The sequence below is a fragment of the Rhinopithecus roxellana genome, chromosome 8 (genome assembly GCF_007565055.1).
Source record: "Rhinopithecus roxellana isolate Shanxi Qingling chromosome 8, ASM756505v1, whole genome shotgun sequence".
Taxonomy (NCBI): Eukaryota; Metazoa; Chordata; class Mammalia; order Primates; family Cercopithecidae; genus Rhinopithecus; species Rhinopithecus roxellana.
In genome coordinates, this window is record NC_044556.1 from 17,035,796 (window position 1) to 17,050,622 (window position 14,827).

General features: G+C 48.3%; 1 protein-coding gene across 1 annotated transcript in view; it reads right to left on the reverse strand.

Moving 5' to 3' along the window:
- The window catches only part of UNC13A (unc-13 homolog A), a 93,426-nt gene that overhangs the window by 23,295 nt on the left and 55,304 nt on the right, over positions 1-14,827 (reverse strand). The window contains exons 26-35 of the mRNA XM_010361438.2: positions 13,372-13,505; positions 10,046-10,131; positions 9,723-9,849; positions 6,147-6,243; positions 5,638-5,781; positions 4,733-4,816; positions 3,413-3,490; positions 3,057-3,145; positions 2,176-2,328; positions 461-584 (exon numbers count right to left, since the gene is read on the reverse strand). Of these exons, the coding sequence (XP_010359740.1) occupies positions 461-584; positions 2,176-2,328; positions 3,057-3,145; positions 3,413-3,490; positions 4,733-4,816; positions 5,638-5,781; positions 6,147-6,243; positions 9,723-9,849; positions 10,046-10,131; positions 13,372-13,505 (1,116 nt within the window). The remainder of the gene's footprint in view (positions 1-460; positions 585-2,175; positions 2,329-3,056; positions 3,146-3,412; positions 3,491-4,732; positions 4,817-5,637; positions 5,782-6,146; positions 6,244-9,722; positions 9,850-10,045; positions 10,132-13,371; positions 13,506-14,827) is intronic.

Here is a 14,827-nt window from a genome sequence, read left to right on the forward strand (position 1 = left end):
CCTCAAACCTCCCAAAGTGCTGGGATTGCAGGCGTGAGCCACAGTGCCTGGCCAATGTGGGCCTTCCGTGACTCAAGGATAACCTTGATCCCGAAGCTGACCTGTTTTCTAGATGACCTCTGACCTCTGAATGCTATTTTGACCTACATGTGACCTCTATGACTTTAGCGGTCTCTTGACTTTACCTGATCTCTTCGACCCTGGAGAAACCACAATGGACTCTGAATGACCTCTTTAACTCTTCGATGATCTTTAACCCCCGGGTGACCTCTCTGACCTCTGAATGGCCCCCCACTGACCTCTGGTGGCTTCCATGACCCTTGGATGGCCCTTGAGCCTGGATGACCTCTCTGAGACCGGATGCCTTTGTTCTCAACCCCCAGCCTCTAGGCACCAAGTTTTCTGGGCTCCCGCCAGGGATGTGACCCAAATATCCCCACGGGCCCCCTGCAGGTCTCACCGTCTGGTCGGTGAGAGGTGGCAGGACGATGGTTTTCTCCATGGTGTTCATAACCAGCTTCCACAGCTCCTTCAGCACTCGCTTCAGCACCGTCTTCTCACAGATTTTGGCAAAGAGGGTCAGGCTGGGGACGAGGGGCAGGTCTGAGAGAGGGCCCAGTTGGCTCCAACCCACAGATCCCCTTCCCTTAACAAGTGGGCAAGGCATTCCACAGGTAGGAAAGAGGGCCCACAGCCTGTACAGGGACCCCGGGTGGTTTGATGGGGCTATGATATCTGATGCATGAAGAAAAGAGTGAGTGGTGGTTGGACTGGTCAGCAGGGACCAGATGGGAAGAGGCCTCAATGTCTGCGAGGAAGGCTTGGGCCTTATCATGAGGATAGGGGTAGTGGGGAGCCATGGAGTGTTCAAGAGGGAGACACAGCCAGACTTTCATGTTTGAAAGAACAGTGTGGGGGAGGAACTGAAACAGGAAGGATGGAGATCAGGGACTATGAGGGAGAAGGCCACGCCCAGGAGGAACAGGAGGGAAATGGTCAGAGGGCAGACTTGAAAGGGAAAACAGCAAATAAATCGTGGTTGGATGGATAGGGGTTGAAGGAGACAGGCAGTCCACCATGATCCATCTGCCAACTGATCCAGTCACCCACCAATCCATCCCTCTTCCAGTGGTCCTTAATTCTCTATTTCTTTTTCTATCCATCCATCTCTCCATCTGTTCATCCATCCATCCTTCCATGCATCCTTCTACTCATCCATCCACTTATCCACTTATTTATCCATCCACCCATCATTCATCCATCTGTCCATCCATCTATGCATCAAAACATTTGTTCATCCATCCAAATATTACCCAGCTATTAATCCATCCATCCATTGACCCACTCATCCACCCACACACCCATCTGTCCATTCATTTATGCATCAAAATATTTATTTATCCATCCAAATATTTATCCACCTATATCTATCCACCATGTATCCATCTACCCACCCACCCATCCAACCATCCATTTATTTATCCATCCACCCATCTGTCCATCCATTTATGCATCAAAACATTTATTCAATGATCTAAATATCTATTGACCTATCCATCCATCCATCCATCCACCCATCCATCCATTTATTCATCCATCCACCCATCTTTCCATCCATTTATGCATCAAAACATTTATTCATCCATCCAAATATTTATCCACCTATCCATCCATTTATCCATCCATCCATCCATCCATCCATCCATCCATCCATCCATCGGTCCATCCAACCATCCATCCATCCAACCATTCATCAAGTCAGCCTGCCAGACATCCATCCATCTATGCATCAATCCATCTATGCATCAAAACATTTATTCATCCATCCAAATATTTACCCAACTATCCACCCATCCATCTTTTTAAAACATCTATCCTCCATCTAGCCTTCTAAACATTTATCTTTTAATCCATGCGTCCACCCACCTATCCACCTCTCATGTCACCTATTCATCCACCATTCATTCATCCACAAAAATATTTACTCACCAATCCTTCCAATTATTTGCCCACCCAACTTTCCATCCCCTTCATTCCACCCTCTACTCAGCCATACAACTATCCAGTGACCACCCAGGAAACATTCCCTGCACACCCTCTCCAGCCAGTCCCTGGGTCTCTATGGCCCTGCCCCAGCCCCTCCCTGGCCAGCCCAGTCCACCTGGCCTGGCTCACTTGCTGTCCAGCAGGTCCATGATGGGCTGCAACACATTGTCAGCGTCCTGGGCCACGCTGCTGCAGGCACTGGCTGGCACATTGCCTGTGCCCTTAACCTGGCTAAGGATGTCACCCATCTGTTTAACACACTCTTCAATGTGTGGCTGGAAGCTGGGGACAGAAAGAAAAGGCTCAGACCACAGGAAGGGCTGGATGAGGACACAGATGCTCATCTTTGGTCCTCGAGGTCATATCATTAGCATCACAGCACATAACCGAGCAAGAATGGAGAACAGGCCAGACAAGGTGGCTCATGCCTGTAATCCCAGCACTTTGGGAGGCCAAGATGGGCAGATCATGAGGTCAAGAGATCAAGAGCAACCTGGCCAACATGGTGAAACCCCGTCTCTACTAAAAATACAAAAATTAGCTGGGTGTGGCGGCGTGCACCTGTAGTCCCAGCTACTCGAACCCAGGAAGTGGAGGTTGCAGTGAGCCAAGATCACGCCACTGCACTCCAGCCTGGAGACAGAACGAGACTTCATCTCAAAAAAAAAAAAAAAAAAAAGAGTGGAAAATAATAACAGCAGAACCAGGCAAAGGGATAAGACGTTTGCCCACATTGCTCATTTCATTCTCAAAATCCTACCCAGGTACTATTATTGTCATCACCCCAACTTTACAGAGGAATAAAAGAATATATAAGGCTCAGAGAGGTTAAGTGACTCACCCAAGGCCACACAGCTAGAAAGCAGTAAAGCCGAGATTTGAACTCAGCCTTGTCTAACTCTGAGCCTGCAATCTTCACCGCTACATCTGCTGAGCCTCCAGACGCCCCAGGCTCAGAGGGCTGAAGGCTGTTCCCTCCCCACTGCCCCCAGCCCTGGAGATGCTCCCACCTGGTAGCAAACACCCGGCTGAGCTCATCCAAGACGTTATTGAGTTTCACCTGAAGCTCCTTCAAGATGTCACTGGCTTCGGCATCCAGCTAAGGGGGGAGAAGGAACATCAGGCCAGGTTCAGTAAAGTATCCACATGTACTGGGCATTTTCTCATCTGACCCGGGGAAAGGGATCCCAAGGGGCTGGAGGAGAAACTGAGGCACAGACAGTTGTGATGCAAGTCTAGGTTTAAGAGCATGGTTGAGCTGGAATTCATCCCTAGGCCTGGTGGCATATGAGTTTGGGGGCCTGCAGGGACACAGTGGTGGGGGTGCCCCCTTCCCTTCTCCAGCCCTTCCCCGGCCCTGCCTCACCTCCTTTCCTCCCATGGCTTCGAACATCTTCTCCAGCTGAACTCGTAGCTGTTGAGTGTTGTTCATGAGGATGCAGGGCTGCGGATGGGAACAGAGAGGGGAGTCAGGCCTCAGGACCTCTCCCCAGAGCCTCCCCTACCCAACGCCAAGGACCTCAGGATGGTTTCAGGGTCTGAGTTTGGAGGAAGCTGGGGTCCCAAGGGGTCACCTGCGAATGGAAGGCAGTAGTTTGGGCTCAGGCTCCTGGGCGTGTTGTTGCTGGGGCATCTCTGGGGATTGGTGGGGGCAAGGAGGACTCAAGTAATCCCACAATGCCAGGCCTGGTGGGTCCATGAGAGGGGCTGGGAACGCTGGGGGTAGCAGAGTTTCCTGCAGGGGTCCAGAGCTTTGCAGCTCGCACAATGAAGGCTTCATTTGCAATAGCCAGTGACACACTGAAGGCATGTGCCCTCACCCCCAGATGTACACACGAGACCCCCCCCACAGATACACAAACTCAGACATGCACAGCCAGACACAGTCCTAGACACACCCTCACATCATGCACACTCGACACAGCCAGACCAAACCTGGTGAGACACACTCACCCAGACGTGCACAGTCACACACACACACACACATAGACACACATTCACACTACATGCCGTTAACTCAGCCAGACGAAACATGGTCACACACACCCAGACACGCACAGCTGGACACACACACAAGCATACACACACTAACACTATAACCAGTTAACACAGCTAGATAAAATATGAGACACACACCCAGATGTGTATGGTTGAACACACATATTCATACATACACTCACACTATACCCAATTAACACAGATGAAACACAGCTAGACACCCACACTCAGATATGTACAGACACACACAGACAGGCACACACACTCATGTTATACCCAGTTAACACAGCCAGATGAAATACAATCACACACGCACACTCAGACGTGCACAGTCGGACTCACACACACATTCATGCCTTAGATACCCATTGAACAAAGCTAGACAAAACATGATCAGACACGCACACTCAAATGTGCACAGACACACACACACACGTGCAGAGTGTACCAGTCAACACAGACAATACACAATCAGACACATGCACTTAGTTCCCATACACTCACACACAACTAGATACACTCTGATCGCACACATTCAAACAAGCACCTCTACACACACACAGTCCAGTCAGATCACACACAGGTGGACATACATAGCCCCAGGTGTCAGGGCTCTGGGGAGAAGGGAGTCCTGGGGATGCTGAATGGGGCTGAGGAGGGGGCTAGGTCAGGGGTTCCCTCAGGTCACCACTTTCTCTTTCTCCTTGGAGCAGTAGGAGGCGAAGTCCTTGGAGATGATGTCTGCGTACTGGAGGAGCACATTACTGATGGTCTGGGGAAGACACAGCGTGTGGGTGAGAAGAAAGGCTGGGACCAAGGCAGGCCCCAGTCATCAGGTCCCATCAAGGCCACTAGTGAGATCAGTGATGAACTCAAACCCTAATAGCAGCTAAGATGGGCCCTTGGGCTAGGCAAATTCTCCACCCAAGATGATCATCAAGACCTATAGGAGATACCGCTCGATGAAGACAATCGTTTTATGTAGACCCAGCTCTTTTTCAGAGCAACCAAGCATCATATTAACCCAGTCTCAACCACAAGCATGACCTGATCTCAAATCAAAAGCCAGTTCCTACTTGTAATCCCCAAGGTCAACACAGCCTAATGCCAATCAATCAAACCTCAACCCCAATGATCCCAACCCTCAAACTCACCCCAAGACTCACTCAAATTCTGTATCAATCTCAGCACTCACTCCAACCTCAATCCCAAATCAAGACCCAACCCAGCCTCAAACTCCAACCAAACAGCATTGCCAACTCGCACTAATGACCTCAATTCCAACCCTGATCTTAACCCACACCTCAATTCCAACCTTACCCTACACCTCAACTCCAACCCTAATCTCAACTCCAATCTCAATTTAAACCCTAATCCCAACTCCAACCTCCATCCAAACCTCAACTCCAACCTCATCTCAACCTCAACTTCAACCCAAACTTCAACTCCAACCTCAACCCAAACTCCAACTTCAACCCCAACCTCAGTGACATCACCAATTGCAACCTCAGCCTCAACCTTACCCCATCTCCAACTCGGATCTCAATTCCCTGACCCCGTCCCCTAGCCCCAACCCTACACACTCCCCCACACCTTGGCAAAGCGCCTCATGTAGTGCCCCACAATCTGGGGGTCAGGACACTCGAGTTTCTTGATGATTTCAAAGCTCTGGTTGAGTTGGGAGAAGACGTCCACCACGGAGCAGGAGAATAGGGCATGCTCCGAGGTCTGCTGGAACTGCAGGGGGAAGGAGGCCAAGAGGAAGGAGGAGATCAGCACCAGAGAGGCCCCAGAACCCGACTCTCCCACTCTCCATGGAGAGCCAGAGACCAACTTCCCCGGGGTGAGATGGACAGAGGGCGAGGTTGACTTAGAATCAACTCTAGACGTGGTCGCAGAAGCCATGGGGTGCATGGAGGTGTCTGGCTTGATGGAACTCACATCTCGTAGTTGATGAATGAACAAAAGATTTTAAAAAATCATCAGCAAGACAAAGATGGTGGACACCTACCAGAGACTGGCCTCAACCCAAGGGCAAATTTCCCCCAAAATTGGACCCCAGTGGGAAGATTAGGAACCTGATTGTGGGTTGACCTTCTTACCCCATCCTTCTTGTCTCGCTCCAGGGCACCGTGCAGGAAATCCCGGGACACCTCCTCATTCTCATCCAGCCACTGGATGACGAAGGGTTCAAACCATCTGGAATGAAGAGCCAGGGTGGGGCTCTACCACCTCTTGTCCTCCTCAACCTCTGCACTGCTTGGTTCTGACCCACTAATGAGTGGAGCTACGGCTGCTCCTACTCTCCCTGGAGCTCTCCCTGCAGCTCTCCCTGCAGCCTTGAGTGGCTGCCCCTCTGCTCGCCTCCTGCACTGAACCTCAGTTACTTTGCTCATGAAATAGAATGAGTGGCCCCTTTTACAGTAGGGCCCAGGCCTGCGGGAGTCCTAGCTCAGATAAACTGCCTGTGGCAAATGAGTTCATTCTCTGAGCCCTTCCTTCCTTCCTTCTTTCCTTCTTTTCTTTCCTTCCTTCTTTTCTTTCCTTCCTTCTTTTTCCCTCTTTCCTTCCTTCTTCTTCCTTCTTTCCTTCCTTCTTTCCTTCTTTCCTTCCTTCTTTTTCCTTCTTTCCTTCCTTCTCTTCCTTCCTTCCTTCCTTCCTTCCTTCTTTCCTTCTCCTTCTCTTCTTCCTTCCTTCTTCTTCCTTCCTTCCTTCTTTCCTTCCTTCCTTCCTTCCTTCTTTTCTTCCTTCCTTCTCCTTCCTTCCTTCCTTCCTTCCTTCTTCCTTCTTCTTCCTTCTTCTTCCTTTCCTTCCTTCTTCTTTTCCTTCCTTCCTTCCTTCCTTCCTTCTTTTCCTCCTTCTCGCTTCCTTCCTTCTTTCCCTTCCTTCCTTCCTTTCTTTTCTTTCTTCTTTCCTTCCTTCTCTTCCTTCCTTCCTTCCTTCTTTTTTCCTTTCCTTCCTTCTTTCCTTCCTTTTTTCCTTCCTTCCTTCTTCCTTCCCTTCCTTCCGTCCTTCCTTCTTTTCCTTCCTTCCTTCTTTCTTTTCCTTCTTTCTTCCTTCCTTCCTTCCTTCCTTCTTCTTTCTTCCTTCCTTCTTCTTCCTTCTTTCCTTCCTTCCTTCCTTCCTTCCCTCCCTCCCCCTTCCTTCCTTCCTTCCGCCCTTCCTCCCTCCCGCCCTCCTCCTCCTTCCTCCTTCCTCCCCCCTCCCTCCTTCCCCTTCCTCCTCCCTTCCTCCTTCCTTCCTTCCTTCCTCCCCCCTTCCTTCCCCCCCCTTCCCCCTTCCCCCTTCCTTCCTTCCCCTTCCGCCCTCCTTCCCTCCTCCTCCCTGCCCTCCTGCCGGCCTTCCTCCCTTCCGCCTTCCGCCTTCCTTCCGTTCCTGCCTTCCTTCCTCCCGTTCCCTCCTCCCCCGTCCTATCCTGCCTTCCTCCCGTTCCCTCCTTCCTTTACCGTCCTTCCTTCCCTTCCCGCCTTCCGTCCTTTGCCTTCCTTCCGTCCTTCCTCCTCCTCTTTCCTTCCTTCCTTCTTCCTTCTTCTTTCCTTCCTTCCTTCCTCCCTTATCCTTCCTTCTTCCTTCCTTCCTTCCTTCCTTCTTTCCTTCCGCCCTTCCCCCTCATTCCTTTCTTCCTTCCTTTCCTTCTTTTCTTTCCTTTCCTTCTTCTTCTTCCTTCTTCCTTCCTTCTTCTTCCTTCCTTCCTTCCTTCCTTCCTTCCTTCCTCCCTCCCTTCCTCCCTTCCCTCCTTCCCTCCTTCCTTCTTCCTCCCTCCCTCCCTCCCTCCTTTCTTTTCTTTTCCTTTCTTTTTTTTCTTTTTCTTTTTTTTTTCTTTTTTGAGACACGTCTTGCTATGTTGCCTAGGCTAAAGTGCAGTGGTGCGATCATAGCTCACTGCAGCCTTGACCTCCTGGGTTCAAGTGATCCTCCCACCTCAGTCCAAGTAACTGGGACTACAGGCACGTGCCACCATTCCTGGCTAATTTTTTTTTTTTTTTTGGTCTTCTTTGTAAAGATAGGATGTCCCTATGTTGCCCAGGCAGGTCTTGAACTCCTGGCCTCAAGTGATCCTCCCACTTCGGCCTCCCAAAATGTTGGGATTACAGGCATGAGCCACCGCACCCAGCCAGAGCTTTCATTTCTTGTACAACAGAAGACTATCCCTCTGCGCTGCTGGGAGCAGTGAACGACACAGCACAATTCTCAGGAACTGGTGGTACCATACCATCCTCCAACACACAGCCCAGGAGTCAGATGTCCCGAGTTCAAATCTCGGGTCTGTCATGTACTAGGAGTCACCTTGGGGAAGGTATTTGGCATTTATTCACTCATCCATTCTATTTTTATATTAATTTATTTTTTGAGATGGAGTCTCACTCTGTTGCCCAGGCTGGAGTGCAGTGACACTATTTCTGCTTACTGTAACCTCTGCCTCCTGGGTTCAAGTGATCCTGCTGCTTCCCTCGAGTAGCTGGGACTACAGGCGTGTGCCACCACACCCGGATACTTTTTTTTTTCTTTCTTTCTTTTTTTTTTGTTTTTGAGACGGAGTCTGGCTCTGTCGCCTAGGCTGGGGTGCAGTGGCGTGATCTTGGCTCACTGCAAGCTCCATCTCCTGGGTTCACGCCATTCTCCTGCCTCAGCCTCCCAAGTAGCTGGGACTACAGGTGCCCGCCACCATGCCCGGCTAATTTTTTGTATTTTTAGTAGAGACGGGGTTTCAAGGTGTTAGCCAGGATGGTCTCTATCTCGTGACCTCATGATCCACCTGCCTCGGCCTCCCAAAGTGCTGGGATTACAGGTGTGAGCCACCGCGCCTGGCCAGTTTTTTTTTCTTTTTTTTGAGACGGAGTCTCACTCTGCTGCCCCGAGATCACTAGTGCGATCTTGGCTCACTGCAACCTCCGCCTCGTGGATTCAAGCAATTCTCCTGCCTCAGCCTCCCAAGTAGCTGGGATTACAGGCACCTGCCACCACACCCGGCTAATTTTTGTGTTTTTAGTAGAGACAGGGTCTCACCATGTTGGCCAGGCTGGTCTCAAACTCCTGACCTCTGATGATCCACCTGCCTTGGCCTCCCAAAGTACTGGGATTACAGGCATGAGCCACTGTGCCCGGTCAATTTTTGTACTTTTGTAGAGCTAGGGTTTTGCCCTATTGGCTAGGCTGGTCTCAAACTCCTGACCTCAGGTGATCTGCCCGCCTCGGACTCCTGGGATTACAGGTACAAGCCACTGCGCCTGACCCATTTGTTCATTTCAGAGATGGGATCTCACTATCTTGTCCAGGTTGGTCTCAAACTCCTGGGCTCAAGTGAGCCTCCTGCCACAGCCTCCCAAATTACCAGGACTACAGGCATGTGCCACTGTGCCTGGCCATTTGGCATCTTTAACTCTCCAATTTCTTCTTCCGCAAAAGAGGAATTAAAATGATCCCACCTTAACTCATAGAATTGTCAAAAGGATAAAATGAGAAAGTCACATGGTTCCTGCTGCTGTTATGACTATGAATTTTCTGGGCTGTAGGAGTCAACTGCTCAATGGCTGAGAGTGGAGAACACTGGATTCAAGCCCCACTCGTGCCCCTGATGCCCAGGTAACCCTGAGTAGGTCAGTCCTCCTCTCTGGCTTTCCTTCTAGCTGTCAGCGCTACAGTTCTGGCTTGGGCTGGGCTTGGGGCAGGGGACTTACGCAGGGTACTCAGGCACGCGGTCCTTGAAGGCAGGAAGTTCTGTCACATACTCATTGTAGAGCCATTTCACCTTGAAGTGGAGGTTCATGTAGTCGGCACTCTTGCATAGACGATGCTTGTCGTGTTCTGGCCAGGGACAAAGAGGGTGGCACAGCTGGAAGGGTCTGCCACCCTGTGTCTCGATAGAGAGGCTGCCCACTTTGGCCATCACTGATGTCCAACTCAGGCATGAGGGTACAGGGCACTCACAGCCTTGGAGGAGACACAGAGGTGCAGCCACCTGGTGTGGCCAGGCTGGGGAACACTGGGGTGGGAAACTCACCCTCCATGGCATACTTCATGTCTTGGGCAAACAGATTCCACATCACTTCAGCACTGATTTTACCCACATTCAGCTCCTGGGGAAACCTGGCAAAGTCATGGAAGTATAAAACTTTGGCAGGCAGAAGGCAGATGGGATGGGCTGCTTTGTCCTTCCCTGCCCCACAGGGGAGTGTAGGGTAAGGTAGAGGGATTTGGGTTCAGGTTCCCTCATAGCCACTGCTGACTGACTCTGCACTAAGGCTTTGCTTCTCTTTGAGCTTCCACCCACTCATCCATCTGTCCCTCCATTCATTCATTCATCCACTCATGCAACTATCCACCCATATATTCAACAACTAATTTATTCATCCATCCACCCATCCATCCATCCTTCTATCCATTCATTCACCCAATCATGCAACTATCCATCCATCCATGTACCCATCTATCTATTCATCCATCCACCTTATCCACCCATCCAATCCTCCCTTCCTCAATTCATTCACCCACTCATGCAACTATCTATCCATCCACCTACCCATCTATCTATTCATCCATCCACCCATCCATCCGTTCCTCTATCCATTCATTCACCCACTTATGCAACTATTCACCCATCCACTCACCTATTCATCTACCTATTCATCCATCCATCCCTCCATCCACTCATTCATCCAACTATTCACCCATCCACTCACCTATTCATCTATCTATTCATCCATCCATCCCTCCATCCACTCATTCATCCAACTATTCACCCATCCACTCAACCACCCATCTATCTGTTCATCCATCTATCTGTTCATCCATCTATCTGTTCATCCATCTATCTGTTCATCCATCTATCCTCTACCCATTCATCCAACTATCCATCCATCCACCTACCCATATATCTATTCATCCATCCATCCATCCATCCATCCCTCTATCCATTCATTCACTTACTTATGCAACTATCCACCCATCCGTTCACCTAACCATCTATCTATTCATCCATCCATCCATCCATCCATCCCTCCATCCATTCATTCGCTCATTCATCCAACTATTCATCCATCCACTCAACCACCCATCTATCTGTTCATCCATCTATCTGTTCATCCATCTATCCCTCTACCCATTCATCCAACTATCCATCCATCCACCTACCCATCTATCTATTCATCCATCCACCTACCCATCTATCTATTCATCCATCCATCCATCCGTCCATCCCTCTATGCATTCATTCACCTACTTATGCAACTATCCACCCATCCGTTCACCTATCCATTTATCTATTCATCCATCCATCCATCCCTCCATCCATTCACTCATTCATCCAAATATTCATTCATCCACTCAACCACCCATCTATCTGTTCATCCATCTATCCCTCCACCCATTCATCCAACTATCCATCTGTACACCTACCCATCTATCCATCCATCCTTCCATCATCCACTTATTTATCCATCCCTCCATCCATTCATTCACCCACTCATACAACTATCCACCCATCCATTAAATGACCCATCTATCTATTCATCCATCCACTTATCCATCCATCCCTCTATCCATTTGTTTACTCACTTATCCAGCTATCCACCCATCCATTTACCCATCCATCTGTCCATCCATCCATCCATCCATCCATCCTTTTTTTTTTCTTTTGGAGACAGAGTCTCACTCTGTCACCCAGGCTGGAGTGCAGTGGTGCAATCTCAGCTCAGTGCAACCTCCACCTCCTTGGTTCAAATGATTCACGTGACTCAGCCTCCCAAGCAGCTGGGACTACAGGTGTGAGTCACCATGCCCAGCTAATGTTTTGTATTTTTAGTAGAGATGGGGTTTTGCCATGTTGGCCAGGTTGGTTTCAAACTCCTGACCTCAGGTGATGCTCCTGCCTCGGCCTCCCAAAGTGCTGGGATTACAAGCGTGAGCCGCCATGCCCAGCCCATCCATTCGTTTATCCACACAGTCTCCTTCTACCAATCTATCTGTCCATCTGTTATTTATTTATTTATTTATTTAGAGATAGAGTCTTGCTCTGTCACCCCAGGCTGGAGGGCAGTGGCACAATCTCAACTCACTGCAACCTCTGCCTCCTGGGTTCAAGCAATTCTCCTGCTTCAGCCTCCCGGTAGCTGGGATTACAGGTATGTACCACCACGCCCGGTTAATTTTTGTATTTTTAGTAAAGACGGGGTTTCACCATGTTGGCTAGGCTGGTCTCGAACTCCTGACTTCAAATGATCCACCCGCCTTGGCCTCCCAAAGTGCTGGGATTACAAGTGAGAGCCACCGTGCCCGACCCCATCTGTTTATTAATCCATCCATTCATCCACCCACACTTCAATCCATCCAAATCCCTGATCTTAATTCCCTAATCAGGATATGTTAACAGCCCAAAGCTAGAGTCCTCTCTAGCACTCATCTGGTGGAGAAATAGAACACAGGAGCCTATTCAGCTAACACAGATGAAAATGCTACAGACATATAAATCCACAAACAAAAATGGTGCACATATTCATAAACAATACACAATATTGTATATTGTACAATATTGTATGTTGAAGTGCATTCAACAATTTTACACATATACAAATTAAACCCAAAACCCATTGACCACAACAATATACAAAATTGCTTACATCCACATGTGTAAGATATAATGCAATTTAAATGTACAATATGTGTTAGGGTAGCACATAGTAATACTTGAGCAACATTATTATTATTATTATTATTATTATTATTCTTTTTTTCTGAGACAGTGTCTCGCTCTGTCGCCCAGGCTGGAGTGCAGTGGTGCGATCTTGGCTCACTGCAAGCTCCGCCTCCTGAATTTCCGCCATTCTCCTGCCTCACTCAGCCTCCCGAGTAGCTGGGACTACAGGCGCCCACCACCATGCCCGGCTATTTTTTTGTATTTTTAGTAGAGACGGGGTTTCACCTTGTTAGCCAGGACAGTCTCGATCTCCTGACCTCGTGATCCACCCGCCTCGGCCTCCCAAAGTGCTGGGATTACAGGCGTGAGTCACCGCACCCGGCCGAGCAACATTATTATTAATTAACCTACACACACACACAAAATTCCACATGTACACACTGTTATTCATGCAAATGAATACACACAAAATACATGTCTGATTATACCAGTGATTGTGAACATACACACAATTTTATGTTTCTGTTTGCAAATTGTACCCATATTTGAATTTTGCACAGGCACAATCAGACCCACAATTACCCCCAGGTGCACATTTGTGTAATTAGAGAAAATCACCTTGACACGCAAGACAAAGTTGTATACGAACACACGATGACACCCAGATAATTCAACTACGCAGATACGCAACTCACTGGTTGAGGCAGGGAGTGTAGGAATTCTTGTCTTCCTCAATGATGGACACTATGAGGGTAATCAGCTTGGACCAGAAGTCGAGGTTCTTGATGCTGGGCCCCTGTTCCTCTGGGGGAACTTCCCCCTTCTTGGCCTGAAATGGGCAGTGGAGATCTCGGTTATAGGGGGTCCAGAGGTTGGTGTCTCGGTCAGTTTATTACTGAAGAACATGAGGTTGTTGAGGAATGCATCCTATTAACATGTATACAGTTCAGGTAAGAAGTCTATATAGAGAGGAACTGAACTTCTAAACTGGCCCAAACAGAGCTCATGTCGATGCAGCTTGATAAAGCTTAAGATTTTTAGACTCCACTCTAAAACTGAATGGAAATAAATGAAATCAAATTTAGTTGAACAAACCCAGCTCCACTAAACCAAATGGAAATGAAATGAATGCAAATCAAGCCCACTTAGCTTAACGGAAGTAAGTTCTTCCTCAGAGTTAAATCAATGGAATTGAACTGGGGCCAATTACGCTGAATGGAGTGCAATTCAACCTAACTGGATTGAATTAAACTCAAATGAACTCCATTGGATTGAACCTAATCAACTTGTCTAAGATCAACATCAACTCAAATCAAAATAATGGAAATAAATCAACTTGAACTGAACTCTACCCAAGTCAACCCAATCCGATTCTACCTACCTAAATCCAACCTCACATATGCAGGGCAATTCAACCCAACTTTTGTTAATCAATGGAAATGAGTGCAATCAGCTGAAATTAGCCCAATTCAACTCAATTCAACTGAAATCAATTGCATCTAATCCAACAACCCAGTTCATCCTAACTCAAGACAATTTAACCCAGTTGAGAACAACCTGACTTGACTGTAAATGAACTAAATGGAAATGAATGAATTTGTACTCAATAAAACTCAGTGCAATCAACCAACTTAGTTCTGCTCACTATTTTTTTTTTTCTTTCAAGAGACAGGGTCTCATTCTGTCACCCAGGCTGGAGTGCAGTGGTGCAATCATGGCTCAACATAGACTCAAACTCCTGGGCTCAAGTGATCCTCCCACCTCAGCCTCCGAAGTAGCCAGCACTACACGTGTGCCACCATACCTGGCTAATTTTTGTATATTTTGAAAAGATAGGGTCTCGTTATGTTGCCCAAACTGATCTTGAGGTCCTGGCCTCAAGGGATCCTCCTGCCTCAGCCTCCCAAAGTGCTGACATTACAGGTGTGAGCCACTGAGCCCAGCCTGGCTCACTAATTTGTCAAGAACAATTTTAACTTAAGTCAACCAAATAGAAATAAATAGAACTAAACTGATTATGGTTGAAGTAAACAATCTAATTTAATCCAGTTCACCTCAACTCAGTTCAAATGAGAGCAAGACTGATTCCAACTGTAGTCAACTGAATGTAAAGGAACAGAATGAAATCAAATTGAACTGAACATAGCTTAT